This window comes from Cyrtonyx montezumae, unplaced genomic scaffold (genome assembly GCF_038088225.1).
Source record: "Cyrtonyx montezumae isolate F1298 unplaced genomic scaffold, pur_monq_1.0 scaffold_7, whole genome shotgun sequence".
Lineage (NCBI taxonomy): Eukaryota > Metazoa > Chordata > Aves > Galliformes > Odontophoridae > Cyrtonyx > Cyrtonyx montezumae.
Genome location: NW_027072078.1, coordinates 21,437,297 through 21,454,070, shown reverse-complemented (window position 1 = coordinate 21,454,070; position 16,774 = coordinate 21,437,297). Strand labels below are relative to the sequence as shown.

The following is a 16,774-nucleotide window of genomic DNA, read 5'->3' as shown; positions in this document are numbered from 1 at the left end:
CAGACGCTTCCCTCCCTGCCTAGCTGGTAGGGACAGAGCTCCACCCTCTGCTCTGTCCCCACTTTCCCCTCAACACCTTGCCCACTGCTGCCACTCTCTTTGAAGACTCCTGTTACCCAGCTGCCGCAGGGGCTGCCCTGTGCCAGCTGTCCCCTCTGCCACCTCTGGGGCTGGGGACAGCGTGGGGAAGGAGCAGCTCTTGGCACTGAGGTGCAGCAGAAGAGAGGACCAAGGGCTTTTGCAGGCTTTGTCTCTGGAGCTGCTGGGGTCCGCCCAGCTGCTCTGCAGCCCCGGGTGTGGGTAGCGGGGTCCCCAACAACAGCTTGTCCCAGGACATCACAGCTGCTCTCTTATGTGCAGAACATTGGTGCTGGTGCTGTGCCACTAATGAGCTGCCCTTGTGCTGGTGGCTGCTGGCTGTGCCAAACCCAGCCGGGCTCGTTCACGGCAGGCAAGCAGCGTGCCATATCGTTAACCAGATTTACAGCCCCTGGAGAGGGCGGCTGGGGCCAGGTGATGAGACGTGTGCCATAAATCCAGAGCTGGGGAAGCCCTGCTTTGCCCGGGGGTGGCAAAATGCTGTGTGGCAGTGGTAGCCCTGGCTGCTGGCTGCAGGGAGGCACCCCCAAACCCACAGCCCTCCTTGGGGATGGAGAGCAGGGCCCGGATCCTGCCCCAGCTCACTGTGGGGTCTCGCGTTGCAGGAAGCATGACGGTGTCCTTTCCCTCCGCATGCCACCAGGGTCTCTGTGTCCCGATCCGGTGACACGCCTGGAAATGGGGAAGGTGGGGGGGAAGGCTGGTTCCCCTCTGGCCTCACTGCTAATATGGAAAGGTGCTGGCCCCTTTCTATCTTTGCAAGCGGAGCTGGGCTGCAGGGCTGTGCGGCGGGCGCAGAGAGGGGGAGCCTGGCCAAGGAATGTGACATATCAGAGGCAGCTGCCACTTCAGGAGAGGGGGCAGAGGGAGCGCAGCGCTGTGGGGGCCGTGCGGGACGGGTGAGGGGGGGACGTCAGGGCCCAGCAGCAGGGCAGCGCCGGCACCGTGGGACCCGCACGAGGCAGCGGCGGAGCAGGTGCTGAGGTGTAGGGCGGGGGTCGTGGTGGAGCATGGTGCGCGGGTGCTGCGCTCGGTGAGCAGCAATGTGGTGAGCGGCAATCTGAGCCCCCAGCCTAAAAATAGCCCCCAGCTTGCCCACGGTACCGCGACCTTCGGGGCTGTGGCTGGCCAGGGGGAGGCTGTGAACTGGACGGCACCTGGAGCGGGGGGCAGCCTCACCACCGGCACCCCCTGGTGTGCACCGGGAAGGAAACTGGGGAGTGGGACTGTGGCACTGGGGAGGAGGAGAAAGGGAAGCAAGCACCATGCATCGGGCACAAGCACGTGGTGGCACCAGCGGGGCCAGCGGGGAGCCCGGGCGGGCGACGGGGAGAGCCCCTCCGAGCCCCGGCATCCCCCCGAAGCGCGCCAAGGTCACAGCGGAGCAGGAAGGGGCCAAGGAGGGCCCGACTCGCCTGGCAGCACCGGCCTTCGTGCGGAAGCTGAAGAACGCGGCCATCGGCACCGGCTGTGACATCCGGCTGCGGGTGGTGGTGGTGGGCAACCCCCGGCCCAGCCTGCGCTGGTACCACAACGAGGAGCAGCTGGCCCCGAGCGGGGAGGAGTATGGCACGCTGTGGATCCGGGACAGCACGAAGGAGGATGCTGGTGTATACACGTGTGTTGCTGAGAACGAGCGAGGAGAGGCCATGACCAGCGCGGTGCTGGCCATCATTGACATGGAAGGTAAGGGCCACATGGCCATCGGCACCGCTGCTCTGGCACCACGGTTCCAACTTCACCATCGGCGCTGCTTCCCCTCGCTGAAGGCAGTGGTGAAGCTTTGCAGGCTTTCTCCACGTGGTGTGCCCAGGGACTGGCTGAGGTTGAGCTGTGCCATGTCTAACAGCCACGGGCTGGGCTCCCTGGTGCTGGTGGTGCAGGACAGCACTGGAGCCGGGGAGCGAGCATGTGGCTGCAGCAGCCTCTGCCAGCAGGGTGGGATGCCAGGGAGTGGAGGTGTTGGAGCATGTGATGGTGAGCCTGTGTGGGGCAGCAGGAGAGAGAGATTGGTCATGTTGTTTGGGTGTATGGCACCCCTGGTGTCCCTGCAGCAGACACCCCCATGCACCGGTCCCCATGAACACAAGTGGCTGTGATGCCACCACTGCAGATGTAGCGGGCACTGGGGCTGCAATGGGGGCACTGGAGCTGCACTAAAGGAACTGGGAACCCCAGGAGTGGGGAAGAAAGGGGAGGAGCCTGAGGGATGAAGGAGGAGCTTATGTGTGGCAGTAGGCAGGGCCCGGTGCAAGGAAGAGGGAGTGGCCAGCATCCTCTGGACCTCCAAAACCCCATGGCTGCCTGATGCTCAGCATCATGTGGGGTGTGCATGGGACAACTGGCTGTAGTGGTGGCCTTATACTGTGCAGAATGGGGTTCATCACCTCAGGGCAGTGCTACCTCCCTGTGGTGCCACCAGGACTGCCTGGCTGGAGGTGTTGGGCAGCAATGTCAACATGTGAGCATGGATGTGCCAAGCACTGGGGCTGAGGGTGAGGAAAGCATCGGGGCTGTGCTGCCCGAGGCAGCTGGGAGGAAGAAGCATAGCTCTGTGTGGGTCTGGATTGCTGGGGTAGCACCACTGGAGAGAATGCATTTCTGATGGGAGTGAGCCGAGAAAGGGAGCAGAGAAGTGTGCAGGAGTAGTGGGGATTTGTGGTCACTGTACATTGCATCTTTGGGGTCAGTGGATTGCGATGGGAGCACAGAGTGGTTCTTCACCCCTCTGTCACACCAACCTGCAGCACATCTCTGCCTGGAGCTGCTTGATTTCCCCAGGTGCCCGTTCTCATTGTGCTGATGCACTCCTCCCTGCTCCCGATTCCCAGCACTTGCGGCCACGTTTCTGGAGCAGCTACAGGAGGCACAGAGCAGCCAGGGCTGTGGGGTGAATGTCACCCTGCCTTGGGCACTAACCTGCACTGTGTTCAGCAAACAGATGCCCAAAGCCAGCCCTGGGGCAGGGAGGTGGCTCTGCCCTGCTTTGGGGCTCAATGCTCTCTGTGGTGCCATGTCCCTCGTCCTCCGCCTTTTCCCCTTGACTGTGAACTGAGCTGCAGCTCTCCGTGGGGCTGACAGCTCTCCCAAGGTGGCTCAGGTCACTGCTGGGGAGGCTCTGTGCTGCCCAGATCTGTGGTCAGGTCCTCCTGCACCGGCTCTGCATTCCCCTCTGCTCGCAAGAGCCCAATTTAGCTCCTCTAATCCCTTGCCCTGAATCTGTCGCTCCACCCCACTAATGATTTTCTCCTGCTCTTCTCCCAGGTCCCCTGAGTGTGTCAGTGCCTGGCATGGGAATCAGGGAGTGTGCCTAGGGCCAGGAGGGGCTCCAGGGTTCCCCACTGACCCCACATCACTTCTCAGCAGTATCTCCTGCTTTTTTTACCATAAGCCATCTTAAATCACCTCTTCCAAACCACACTAATCTCCTGTTAGAGAGCCTGCCCCCCCTCGCCGTGCCAGCACTGAGTGATGTCGAGGCTGCGTCTTATTTCAAGGTTGGATTTGTGTGTCTTCATCGCCCAGCACAGGGTCCTGCTCCTCGCCTCCACCTGCACTCAGCAATCAAAGTGCTGTGTAACCTTGTCTCTGTGGGACGAGCTGGGTGCAGAGTGAATGGAGCAGTCCCTGTGCAATGCTCCCTGCACAGTGCTCCCTGTGCAATGACCCTGCATGGTTATACCCACCCTGCGCAGCCCCTTCCCCTTGGTGCAGTGGGATGAAGCCTGCCTGCAGCAGGGTGTGGGGCACAGGATTTGTTCCAGGGGCTCAGCACATTTTGGCACAGCTGTGTGGCTCCATGGTGGTGATCCCAGCCTCCCGTGCTCTCCCTGATCCCCAGTTTCCCCACAGACAAGGGTCATGAGGCTGTGGCTGGCAGTGCTGATGGCACTCCACTTGGGATGGCCATGCTGACAGTGTCTGTGGTGGCTCAGCACCTCATGGCGTTTATCTCGGTGCCTAATTTTAGGCCCTTACTCTGCAGAGCTGTGCCTGCACCTGGTGCCAGCTGCCCCTTTCTCCAGAGTCCCTGCCAGCCCTGCTGAGTGCTCTACTCGCTTGAGGCTGGACACAGCCTGGAGCCTCCCCTTGCTTCCACCTCCCCCTCTGGGCACTCTCTGAGGCTGCCTCAGTTTCCCTGTGCTGCTGTGCCCACTCCAGCCCCTGGCATGCTGTGGGGTGGGCACTGTGCCTGGCCATGTCCCATCAGAGCATGGCACAGCTGTTCCACATCCCCAGGTGGGGTTGTGCACGGGGACGAGGCCCTTTGGGATCTCCCAGCTCTGTCTCGTGCCACCTGGGTACAGAGCTCACTCCAAGGCCATGCCACTGGTCCCCTTCGGGGTGCTGGGAGCGGGCAGGGGAGCAGCGTGCAGCTGTCCAGTCAGTCACCTCCACCCCTGCCCTCTCTCCCGCTGTCGGGGGGTTATTTTTGCTGAGGAATGTGCCGTCCCCTCGGATTCTCGCAGGCTGTAGGGCTTGTGTTACACACGAGAAGCCGAGACCCGGGCCCGAGTGTGGGTAAATATAGCACAGCTTCTGGGGGCTATGTCCAGGGCTGCAGCCCCTTCCTCCTCCTGGTGCTGCCCCCCAGCTCCGACCACTGCCCGCTCCCCTCCTGCTGTCCTGGTGGCACTGGGAGAGTTCTGACCCCTCCTCCCCTTTTCCCCCGTGCCTTCTGTGCCCAGTGCCTCAGCGGCAGGGCTGGCACAGCAGGTAGGAAATATCCCCTCCTGTTCTGCTCCATGCCCAAGCACCCCAGCCAAGGTCACACTGTGTCCCTGTGTCCTCGGCCTGCAGCGGGCACTGTGTGCTTGAGTATCCTTCTAGCAGCAGCAAGGGGATGCTGAGGAGTGGGGTGGCTGTCCCTGCACACAGGCTGTGCCATGGTGAGCAAGTGTCACTGAGCATGTGGCACATGGCAGGGACAGGATCTGTGCCAGGGTACACGGGGGACACGCAGCAAGGCACCTTTCTTTGGGGATAGCACCAGGCTGAGAGGGACATTGGCATCCCCAGGCTCCAGCAGGAGATCCCCTTTGTGCCAGCTCTGCCACTTGTGTACTTTGCCTGACGCACGGGGTCTCCACGGAAACCCCACAGCATCCCTTGGATGGTGGGGCTGTCAGCAACGTCGTACGAGCAGCTCCCTTTGTACCTGGTAATTTGCAAGTTATTATGAAGCCGTGACAAGCTCCACGCTGGGAGCCGTGGGCTGGGAGGGGGAGTGCAGAAAAGCAGCCGGAGCTGCCAGGCATCGTGGTGTGCATGTGGCAGTGCCATGCATTGCCGGTGCTGTGCGTTGCGATGCCATTATCTGCGTTGGGGTGCGCTGAGGACCCCCGGCACTGAGCGGTGCTGAGCACAGGGGGGGAGAGCGGCTCGGTGGCTCTGGGCAGGGGGCTCAGAGCCCCCGATCCCGCACAGCCAAAGCCATCAGGAGGGCAGAGGGGTGCGGGATGTGTGCGCGCAGCCCCCATCCTGCGGTGCCCACGCCACCTGTGCCCTGACCGTCCCCCGCCGCTGTCACTGCGTGCCAGGGCTGGCGGGAGGCGGAGGCGGAGGCAGGCGGGGGAAGGATGGAGGGAGGAGCACTCCAGTGATGCTTCATGCTCACAGCCCCAGCCCTCCCGAGAGCCCAACCTGGCGAGCCCCTGCCTCTCCCTCCACCCTCCCCGGGAGGATGCTGGGGGCCCCACCGGGGCGCTGACAGTGGGGACCCCCCCACTTGCGGGCTGCCGTGCTGCCGGGCCTGAGCGGCGGTGGCCGGGCCGCCGGGGCTCTGCAGAAGCATGAAGAAGATCTGGGTGAAGAAGCGCTTCCAGGTAAGGGCTGCGCGCTGGCGAGCGCACGGAGGAACGGGGGGGGGGGAGGGAAGGGGAGGTGAAATAGCGGGAAGCGGGCGCGCGTCCATTCCCGGTGGGGAGGGGGCGACCCGGGCCCTGCGCTGCTCCCTCCCCGGGCTTATCCCACCGCCAGCCCCGCCCGCAGAGCCGCCGGTTTCACGCAGCAGTGCCGGGCAGGTGTTCAGCATCGCCTTTGCCAGGACGGCTGCGAGCCCACGGCGGGGGTCCCGTCCCTTCCCTGCCCTCCGGATCCAGCGGAGGCGGCTGCGTGGCTCCCCCCGGCCCCGCCGCCGGTGGTCACGGAGCTGGAGATGAGGCTTTGCATGCGTCATCCCCTCCGCGTCAGGAGCATGCCTGGCACAGCAGAGATCCTCCGCGGGCCCCGCCGCACATTCCGCTGAGCGACGAGCAAGGACGTCACCGGGCCTCGGCAGTAGGGGGAAGATGGGGGCATCCTGCCAGGAACCCCCTCGTGGAGCTTAGAGCAGCACCCCACCTCTACATCTTGCGTGGGTGCACGGCCTCCCCGCTGTCACCCTGCTGGGTGTCCACGCAGTCCCCACCTGGGGGTGCAGGATGGGGACATGGATCCCCCAGGATGCTGTGGGGAGGTGACAGCCCTGTCCAGGTGTGGGGGCATCCATCTTCCCTGGAGGCAGCACCTGGCCGCTCCATCTGCTCCTGGGGACGGATCACATGCCAGGGCCATGGTCCTGCTATGCTGTCCGAGCTCTGGGCACACCACACAGACCACCCGCTGCCTCCCTGCTTCCCCTCAGCCCCGCTCCCTGTTGGTCTCACAGTCGGCAACACCAGTGCCATGTTGGAGGGCTCCACGTGACAGGGGAGGGTTGTGCTCCACGTCCCCAGGAGCCCCACTCACCCCATAGACACAGCTTTGGGATGGACAACCCCCTGGCAGGACCCTGCATGAGGAGGGTGGGTCTATGCAAGCACTGGGGCTGCGAGGCAAGGTCAGGTCCCACCCCACCTTGCCACCGGGAAGGGCTGAGGCTGGCTGCTCATCCCCACTGGCTTTTCTCCCCTTCTCTGTGGGTGCAGTGCAGGCTCCGAGGGCTCCACCATGCTCTTTCCTATGCTGCAAATGAAACCCCAGGCAGGGTGCATCACTGCTGGCTGAGTTGTCCAGATCTCAGCCCCATGGGGTTTGGTTTGTCCTGAGCTGCTCCTGCCACCTCCTGCCCCCCTCCCACCCCCCTCTTTGAAAGCAGAGGTTCTGCTGTTTGGAGGTGACCCTGCATCACCCGGAACCTGGGGGGTGCTGCATCCTGAGCTGTGGGTGGATGCCATGCCCAGGGGGTCCAGGCTGGGGGTCCTGTTGTGGGGCAGAGGGTAGGAGCCCATCCCCCGTGTAGCTGTGGGGCAGCAGCCAGGCCCTGCCCTGCTGGGTGCAGTCACCAGATCTGGTGGGAGCCGATGGCGCCAGTCCCTGGGGAAGCCATGAGCACACCCGATAATGGCACTCAATTGCATTTTCATTTTTTAATGGGGGAATTATCCGCCGATGGTGCAGTTAATCACTCATCTATCTTTCCCTGGCCTGGAAGGCGGGCTGCCAGCCAGAACCAGCACAGGCAGTCGGGGAGGGGAGGTGAAGCCTGGCTCAATCTGGCTCAGCCTGAATACAAATGTGTCTCGTGGAGCCACTGCCCTCTGGCCAGCTTCACATGCTGGGAGGGGGCGGTGGGATCCCCTTTGTGCTGCCCACCGGCACCCTGGGGGGCTGCAAAATGAGTCTGCTGCTCTTACGAAGACATCTGACTGCTGGTTGTGCTTGGCTGTCTGCACGACCCTGGCGCTGTCTGTCCATCCCTGAGGGCACCCAGGAGCTGAGGGATAGGCAGGAGGCTCTGGGAGAGCCCCATCAGGCTCCACCCTGGGCAGCAAGGGCACGTGGCACTACCCGGCTGGGCTAGGAGCAAGGCTGGGTGCTGGCAGCACAGCACTGCTGCCTGCACTCTGCATCCCTGTCCTGCCTGCCTGCATCAACTCAGCAGCCAGGTGGCCCTTGGCAAGCAGATGCCCAGTGCTGAGCTGTGGTGTAGAGGAGGGCAGGGAACTGGCAGGGAGCTGCTGGCACCTCTGCTCCGTGCTGCCATCCCACCCAGACAGTGTGGCTCCCACGCCTCCCTCCTTTCAGGCTGGTCATCTCATGGCACTTGTGCCAGGCGGCCTCTCTCACAGCTGGCACGGCCACCGCCGGGCTGGGGGATGCTGTCCCTGTGCTGGGTCCATGCCCATGGCTGAGTCTGGGCCAGTGCCTGGAAGACGCTTGGCTGGCTCGGTCCCTGTGCTGGCGCAGGCGGTGGCTTCGAAGGGGCTGTGGAGCATTTGGGCACCCGCCCGGATGAAGCTGCTGGCTGCAGGCAGCGGGAATGGGATGCACAGTGTCACCACCGGGCACAGCAGGGGAGTGGCAACAAGAAATGTGCGTGTGTGTGCGGTGGTGGGCGTGCGCTGCACGTGTCCACCTACAACCGTGCATGGCTGTGCGCGTGGGGTGTGTGCCTGTAGGTACCGTGGGGGTGTGCAGCCGGGGCTGTGCGTGGGGCTGTGCTGTGGATAACGCTTTCTTCTCTTTTCCTTTGCAGAAAACCGGCCACTCGCGGCGCTTCGGGCGCTTCACGCATGGTGCGTTGAGTTACTAGGATTCGCCTTTCCTCCCCAACCCTGCTGGGATGGGGTCCGGCCCTCCCGCAGTACGAGGGAGGGGGCAGTGAGCAGTTTGCACAGGGCTGAGCACAGCCCTAAAATAGGGGTTAGAGGCTCCTGGTGTGTCCTGTGAGCGTGTCTCCAGAGTTCAGGGGGCAGGAGTGTTGCTGGGGGAGCTGGGGATATAGTGGCAGCCTGCTGCAGTGGCAGGGACAGTTGGCAGTGTGTTGGGCTGCACCAGGGAGGGGACAGCAGCATGGACCCACAGTGGGCTGTGGTGTGCCATGACAGGGCTGCAGGGCGAGGGATGTTGCCTTTGCCAGAGGGCTCTGCAGCAGCAGCTTGCGATGGCTTGCACAGTGGTGAGGAGGAAATGTTGGCCCTTGGTATCTGTGTGGGTTTGCTTTCCTGGTAAGGAACATTTCAGCAGCTCTGTGTTGACTTGGCCACATCGTGCCTGGGTATGCAGTGTCCCACAGCCTCACTCTGAGAGTTGCATTGGTGCTCTCCCAGCCAGAGCCACACTGTGGGGCACAGCAACACTTCAAATATTTGCTACGGAAAGGTTGGGGATGCAGAGTGCACATCTGATGCAGGACATGTCCCCCCAGACACACACATCCATGTGTGCCCACTTGGAGAACAGGAGGTGAGGGCACGGTGCACAGGGGACAGCTGGAGCTGGCTGCTGTGCAGGCAGGATGTGACCATGGTGTGGGGAGGGGTTGATGCCATGCGCTCTGTGGGAGGTATGCAGGGAGGGGGAGGCTGTGTTATAGAGGATGTAGTGTGGTGCCATATAGGATGTAGTGACTGTGTGTAATGAATTTGTGTAGGGAAGGCTGGGGGTGCCAGACCCATGGCCCCTGCCATATGGAAGGGTAGGGCACTGGGTGCCCACCGTGGGCCCTGGGTCAGGTAATTGGCGAGTCCTAGCCCCTTCCCTGGCTTCCAAGGCCAGCACATGGTGCCATGCTCTTTGAACTGGCACGGCCCACCCAGTTGCTGCCTTGGCAGTTCACTGCCTCTTGGCAGTACAGGGACATGCTGGGGACAAAGTCCTCCCCCACTGCCCCACGCGTCTCTGCAGGCCGGGCCGATAACCGGGTGTTGATGTCTCTCTCTCTCTTGCTGCCCCTATGGAAGCGAAGTTTTCCGCTCCTGCAGGAAACAAAGCTACGGTAGGAAGATGCCTGCCTCATGCCAGCTGTGCTCCCAGATGAGGCCCTGTGCCCAGAGTGTTCCTCCCCCCTCTGTTGCAGTGCCACCACTGTCCCCCCGTCTCCGTCACCCACTTACATCCACCTTCCCCTGCATTTTCACTGCCACCAGCATCTCCTCTCCTGCCTCCCCCCCACATAGCATAATCTAATACTGTTTCTGTCCCATGGACTTTCCAGCCTTGGTCCTGCCCCTCCTGCCGGCGGCTTGTCCCTTCTGGTCCCCTGTGTTACAGTCATCCCCCTCCCACCCTCACCCTTCTGCTGCCCACTACTGCCTGTGCACCGCTCATCTGCCCCTGGAGCTGGAGGGTCTGCAAGGAGCAGTGCCAGCCTGGTCCCTGTGTCCCCTCATCCTCTGCTCTTCCCCTGCAGACTCAGAGACCGGCGAGGATGAGCCCAGCGACCCCCAGGTGACGCAGCGCAGCGAGCTGCAAGATGAGACGGCCTTCAGTACCCCCACGGGTGAGATGCGGGGACATCAAGCTCTAGGGCTCCCCTTGGGGCAGCCCACCCGTGGGATGAGGAGCTGGGTGGAATACCTCTTGGGGATGCCCACTGCTCTCCTTCCAGGTGGCTCTGACACCCTGGTGGACGCCTCCATGAACACGACGCCAACCTCGGTGCTGGCCCTGTCTCAGGCGGAGGAGCGCTCCAGCTGGTCGGGCAGCCAGCAGACTGTGGTGGAGAAGGAGCCGGATGCCAACCTCCCCGTGCGGGGACCCTACCTCCGCCCTACTGCCTGGCCGCCGCAGGGAACTCCAAGGCAAGCAAACGCGCCGTCCCCACGCGGCGCCGAGGTCCGGCACCTGGGCGTGGAGCCGCTGGTGCGGGCATCGCGGGCTAATCTGGTGGGCACAAGCTGGGGGTCAGAGGATAGCCTTTCTGTGGCCAGCGACCCGTACGGCAGCGCCTTCAGCCTGTACCGAGGACGGGCGCTCTCGCTCCATGTGTAAGTAGCAGGGGGAAGTGCGCGGAGGGGGCATCGCTGGGGCCATCTCCTCCCCGCAGCCATCTTCTCCCCTCTGCCTGGTCTTTCTTTGCCTTCTCCATGCCCGGACGAGGAACGGAGGCTCTGAGCAGTAGGCACCTGGCACCGGTGAGGAGGGGACGGCCCAGGGTTGGGGGTCCTGAAGCAGGGTCCCTGTCTGCTATAGCCAATTAGGGTTTGGGGGTAACCCCATTCGAGCCAAACCCCCTCCTGGCCATCTGTGATGGCTCTGCATGGTCAGGGACATGGGGGTGCAGAGGTATGGCAACCATGGACAAGCTGTCCCCACCACGCAGCAGTCAGTGGGGATGAGGGACATGCTTCCTCCCCAGGGCCTGCTGACATGCTCAGAGCCCCTGTCCCTCCCCAGCCCCGCAGGCCTTCTCCTTCGACTTCCATCCTCCCCTTTGTGTTCAAGGCTGCTTGTTCCACCAGAACCTCATCTCCACTTTTGATTTCTGCACTGCACATGCCAAGCCCTGGGCTGTGGGGCTGGCGGGGGGTGGGAGGGCATTTTAGGGGCAACGAGGGAGGGGGAACTTATTGGCAGCAGCATGCACACTGGGTGGCTTTGCAGAACTGCTGTCTGCACAGCCCTGGCATGATGAAACACCCCAGGGAGATTGGGGCACTCCTCTGTCCCTGTGCCCTCATCTTGCCTGCATGGCAGCTCTGGGAAGGGCACTTGCTGAGTGTCCCAGCATCACCACACTGTTATCCTACATGGGATACACTCCCCTGGGCAGTGGGACACAAGCAGTAAGGTGCTGCTGGGTCATACCAGCAAGCTGGCTCCCGGTGGCCTAAGTGTGGCTGGATCCCCTCGCTGTGGCTCCTTGTGGGTCCCAGGGCTGTCCCAGGGCTGTGCCCTATTGGGTGGTTGGGTTGGGACCCGCGATGCGGCCATAGGTGAGGGTGGGCTCTGACCTGCTCTCCCCTGTTCTCTCCCCTTGCAGCAGTATCCCCCAGGGGGGGTACCGGCGAGATGATCCCCACAGCGGTCCCGTCTCCCCAAAGCCTGGTGCTGAGCCTCCGCACTCACCCGCCGCTCTGCCGCTGACCAGCAAGCCACCCATCATCCGATCACCGTCCCCCAGAGCTGGCCTGTGCCCCCCCACACCCTCCACGGCCACCCCGCAGCCCTCTGCCCGCCTCTCCTCCTCCTCCTGCACTCCCGTCACCCCCCGCAGGACGTCCTCGGTGCCAGCCGACTACCAGGACACCGTCCCCGAGGAGTACGAGGAGAAGATCAAGAAGCCCAAGTCTCAGGGCAGCACGCAGGACTCCCGGCCCCCCACCCCCATGAGCGACGCTTCGGGACGCATCTCGGTGCGGGCATCGCCCAAGCTGGTGCGCGCCGGCTCCAGGATCTTCGAGCGGCTGCAGTACTTCGAGGAGCGCCGCGGCAGCCTGGAGCAGCCGGACAGCCCCTTCCCTGCCCGGCCGTGGCTGCCCCTGCGCAAGACGCGCTCCTTCGACCAGCCGGGCTGGGAGCGGCGGGCGGGCACACCCGGGGGCTGGCGGGACGGGGAGGGCAGCGCTGCCAGCCGCCGCCAGGCCTTCCGCCAGAAGGCCGCCTCCTTCGACGAGCGGGGCAAGTTCGCCGGGCGCGTGCAGGACATCGAGCACAAGTTCTCAGAGGAGCTGAGCCGCATCAAGAGGACCGTGTCCAAGCAGCAGCTGCGGCGCTCGCAGGAGCTGGGCAAGGCTGAGCCCCGGCCTCCTGCCGAGCCCCCCGCCGTCCGCACCCAGCGTGGCCCGGCCATGACGCGCAAGGTGCCGCCGGCCAAGGCCTCAGCTCCGGCCGAGGGCACGCACGTCATCCAGCACCTGGCTCTTTCCAGCGTGGCGCTGGTGGGGCCCGACGGGGAGCCGGAGCCGGGGGGACAGCGGGCTCGGAGAGGCACAACGCGGGGCGGCACGGCGGAGGAGGCGAGGAAGGCTGTGCAGCAAGATGGTGGTGGGGAAGTGAGGAAGAAGGAACAGTGGATGTTGGCGCAGGCCATCCCACGGGGCCGCGTTGCAGAAGGGACCCCGTGCCTGGATGGAGGTCCGGTGGCTGCGGCCAGGGCCCCTGGGGCGGCGAGCGAAGGGCTGACTGCCAGGCTGGCTGTGCCCCATGGGCTGTACCGGAGGCCCGAGGCGTCCGCTGAAGTGCGGTTCCTGCCCTGGGCAAAGCCAGGCATGGAGCAGGAGGCCCGGCTGGAGAGGAGCTGGGCAGGGCAGCACGGCACAGGGAAGGAGGTGGACAGAAGGCAGGCAAAGGTGGCAGAGAAGAAAGAGAGTGTCCGGACGGCTCTGGAAGGCAGAGGCACACGGAGCAAGGGGAAGGGGCGCCGGGCCCGGCCCACCTCTCCAGAGCTAGGTAGGGCACAGCTCTTGTCCCATGCACAGAGGGTACCATGCTGCTGCCACACCTCACTGTCGCCTTGAGATGCCCAGCAGGACCCTCTGCTCACCCTGCTCACAGCCATGGGGCCATCTCTCCCTGTGCAGAGTCCTCAGATGACTCCTACGTCTCGGCGGGTGAGGATCCTCTGGAAGCGCCTGTCTTTGAGATCCCCATCCAGGACACAGCGGTGGCTGTGGGGACAGAGGTGCTGCTCAAGTGCATTGTCACGGCCAACCCGCAGCCAGAAGGTGAGTAGTGGGGGGGCATGAGAGCACGATGGGCTCCTGCACTGTCCCCCTGGGTGTCCCGGGTCCCTGGAGCCACCTGAGCTGTGCGGCAGAGCTGTGGCTCTGTGCTCCTCAGCGGGATGACGTGCCCACCTCTGGAGCAAAGCTCTGGGGTGCGGTGCAGGGGATAGGGTGTGGGCAAAGTGATCTGCCGGCATTGGGATAGCAGGAGGAGGCACCGGGCACGGAGCAGCTGGCAGAGGCTGGCAACGAGCAAAGCAGCTCCGCTTCCCTCCTCCATCCTCCACTGGAGGGCGGGAGGATGCCGGGAACCATAGCGGGGCCTCTCTCCATCAGGGGCCGTGGGGACCCGGGGCTGCTCCCGATGGCAAAGCGGTCCCCGAGCCGGGCAGAGACCTGCGCCGACAACGGGGGGAGCGGGGACTTTCCTACCCCGGGACGGTCCGAAGTGACCCTGCCTCTGCCCGCAGTGTCCTGGAGGAAGGACGGGGTGCCGCTGAGGAGCAGCACGGCACGGCCCATCAAGGCGGAGGGCGAGCGGCACACCTTGCTGGTCCGGAGCGCCCGCGTGGCCGACGCCGGCCTCTACACGGTGACAGCGGCCAACGAGGTGGGAGCCACCTGCTGCAGTGCCATCCTCAGCGTGCGGCCCGGTGAGTGCCGACGGCCGGGATGCGGGCGGCGGGGAGGGCCGGCGAGGCGACGGGCTGCCTGCCAGCTTTGCTGTCACTGCTAGGAAAGCGGCTTCCTTACCCTACAAGGCTCTGTCTGAACCGAAGCAGCTGACTCGCTGCCGGCTTTGCGCCGTGGGGGGAGCGGGGTCAGGCTCCGAGCATCCCCAGAGAGCCGCCCGGTGGTTGGCGAGTCTCGTGCCTTGCGGGGTACCCCAGCTGCCCCCCGACACGCGGCTCGCATCGGTGCCCGGCATGCCCTCCGTCAACCGGGGATCCCCTTCGCACCGCAGCCCCGACGTGTTCCCATCCCAGTATTCCCCCTGGGGAGCGCAGAGCCCCTGGGGGCTGCAGGAACACCACCCCCCGCGGCCGGGGCGCTGAGCGCGGGGCCGCCCCTCGGGGCCGCGCATCCTCGCGGCTGGAAGAGAAGGGGTCGGCAGCCCCCGGCCCTCCGCTGGGCCCTCCCCCGCTTCAGGCCCAGCCCCGGGGGCCGGGCGGCGGCGCGGGGCCGGGGCGGTGCTCGGCCGGGGAGGGCTCAGCGCTCCGGGCTGGATGCGCGCCCGGCTCCGCCGCATCGGCCCCGGCCCCGGCAACGGCAACGGCAGCGGCGCTCCCGCGGTTCGGTCCTGCTCGGGGAGGGGGCCGCGGCCCCCCCGGTGAGTGCGGGGTGCACCGGAGGGCTGCGGGCGGAGGGATTGCGGGGAGCCCTGCGGGTCCGGCGGGAGTCGGGGGTCGGGACCCCCGCGACTCTCCTCCCCGCCGCTGCTGCTCTGCGGGGGCAACGCGGGGGCGGGGGGGTGCAAGCCGTCACCGGGCAGCCCGCCCGCATTCCCGCTTCGGCAGCTCCGTAAGGGGATCCGCTGGCGAGGGGTGTGTGTGTGGGGGGGGGGGCGGGGGGACGGCGGCTGCCACGGCCGCGCTGGAGTGGGGCCAGCACCCCCACACCTCGGGCAGCGCTCTGCCAGCAGCGCGCTCGCCCCCGACCCCGCCACACGTCTCACGCTCATCCCGGCCCCTCGCTCCCTCCACGCCGGCCCCGCTGCCCACGCGTGCTCCCCGCGATCCCGAGCTCGGACCCCGGGAACGGCCGTCCGGGCTGCGAGGGAAGAGCAGCTGCCAATGTCACCTTCAGCCTTCCGCCGGCTCGGGGCAGGGGCAGCCATTCCCGGAATCCGGGCGGCTTAAGGATGGGAGCGCGGCCTGCTGCGTAAGAGCCACTTGAGCCCCGCTGTCGCCTTGCGGGATATCGCGTCCCCTTATCGGCCCCGGGGCGTGTTTCGCACCCCCCCCCTCCCCCCCCCGCGCAGCCCCGCACCCCTTCGCTGCCGGCTACCGCGCTGCTCCCGGCGGGATGCGGCATGGGGTGGGCATCTCCGAGCACCTTCAGGCACAGGGTGGTGGGGAAGGGGTCCCGAGCCGCCTGCCCGGCTCTGCCCGCTGCCCGCTCCTTACTTACCCTCTCCTGTTAGCCCCCGCCGTGGAGCGGCATGGGAACCTGGCCCCCCCCCTGGGCCAGGTCAGCCCCATCACCTCAGACGAGGAGTACCTGAGCCCACTAGAGGAGTTCCCCGAGTCCGGGACCCCGCAGCACCGACCGGCCATGAAGCTGCAGCCCAGAGCGGAGCATGGGGCTGCCCACAGCTCTTCGGAGAGCAGCTTCAAGGCTGCACCCACCTTTGAGGTGAGCCCCCTGGGACCTGGCAGAGGAAAAGCTGTGCCCTGCGGTGCTCAAGGGCTCCCCTTGTGATATGGGACAGGTGGTTCCCGGGGTCGTGGAAGGGACACATGGCCCCAGGGTGGTGGGCGCCGGCTGCTTCCTGACCTCCCCTTCCTCAGGTGGCCCTGTCGGATCAGTCGGTGCTGGAAGGGCAGGATGTCAGCATGAGTGTCCGTGTCCGTGGAGAGCCCAAGCCCATCATTTACTGGTGAGTCCTGGAGCTCACTGGGTTACAGTAGGAAAGGGAAGGGGGGCAGGCATGGAAATATCCCCATTTGGGGTCTGCCAGCTTGGAGCAGCATGAAGGAGAGCTCTGGTGTTGAGATAGGTGAGAATGGGGCCGTCTGTGGGGCCAGCTGTGACAATGCCTCTCTGCCCATGTCCCTGAGCAGGCTGCGGAACCGGCAGCCTGTGAAGTACGGCCGCCGGCACCACGCAAACGAGGCGGAGGGGGCCCGGGGGCTGTACACGCTGCACATCCTGGCGGCTGAGCGCACTGACACCGGCTTCTACACCTGCAAGGCTGTCAACGAGTATGGCACCAAGCAGTGCGAGGCCAAGCTGGAGGTCAGAGGTAAAGCTCCCCGAGGGTGTCACCACGTCCCCGTGGGGCTGGCTAGCTCCAGCACCCTGCATGAGCTGTGTGGGGAAGGGGCTGCTGCAGACCCCTTCTCGGCGGTGCTGCTTCTTGCCCTTGCCTGCTGCAGAGCAGGCGGGTGTGACCCCAGTGTGGGAAGGGTGGTGCCTGGTGGGGTGGCAGGGAGGGGACAGGGAGTGGTCATAATGCTGCAGAGGTTGCCTGCAGAAGGAGGCAAGCTGCCCCGCTGACCGATCCAAATGTGTGGCCCCACAATAGTGGGTCTTGCTGCCCAGCTGTGCCAGCATGCCCAGCCTGACCCAGAGGCTTCTGCTCC

At 65.2% G+C, this 16,774-nt stretch overlaps 1 protein-coding gene across 4 annotated transcripts in view; it reads left to right on the top strand.

Moving 5' to 3' along the window:
- Positions 1-1,019: 1,019 nt before the first annotated feature.
- SPEG (striated muscle enriched protein kinase) overlaps positions 1,020-16,774 on the top strand; it is a 30,941-nt gene continuing 15,186 nt past the window's right edge. For 3 of the 4 annotated variants that reach the window (XM_065751012.1, XM_065751011.1, XM_065751014.1), the window contains exons 1-9: positions 1,020-1,785; positions 10,214-10,303; positions 10,412-10,790; positions 11,786-13,194; positions 13,326-13,469; positions 13,940-14,122; positions 15,613-15,824; positions 15,980-16,068; positions 16,253-16,434. In XM_065751012.1, the coding sequence (XP_065607084.1) occupies positions 1,365-1,785; positions 10,214-10,303; positions 10,412-10,790; positions 11,786-13,194; positions 13,326-13,469; positions 13,940-14,122; positions 15,613-15,824; positions 15,980-16,068; positions 16,253-16,434 (3,109 nt within the window). In that variant the 5' untranslated portion in view covers positions 1,020-1,364. The remainder of the gene's footprint in view (positions 1,786-10,213; positions 10,304-10,411; positions 10,791-11,785; positions 13,195-13,325; positions 13,470-13,939; positions 14,123-15,612; positions 15,825-15,979; positions 16,069-16,252; positions 16,435-16,774) is intronic. The other variant, XM_065751013.1, reaches the window with a different exon arrangement.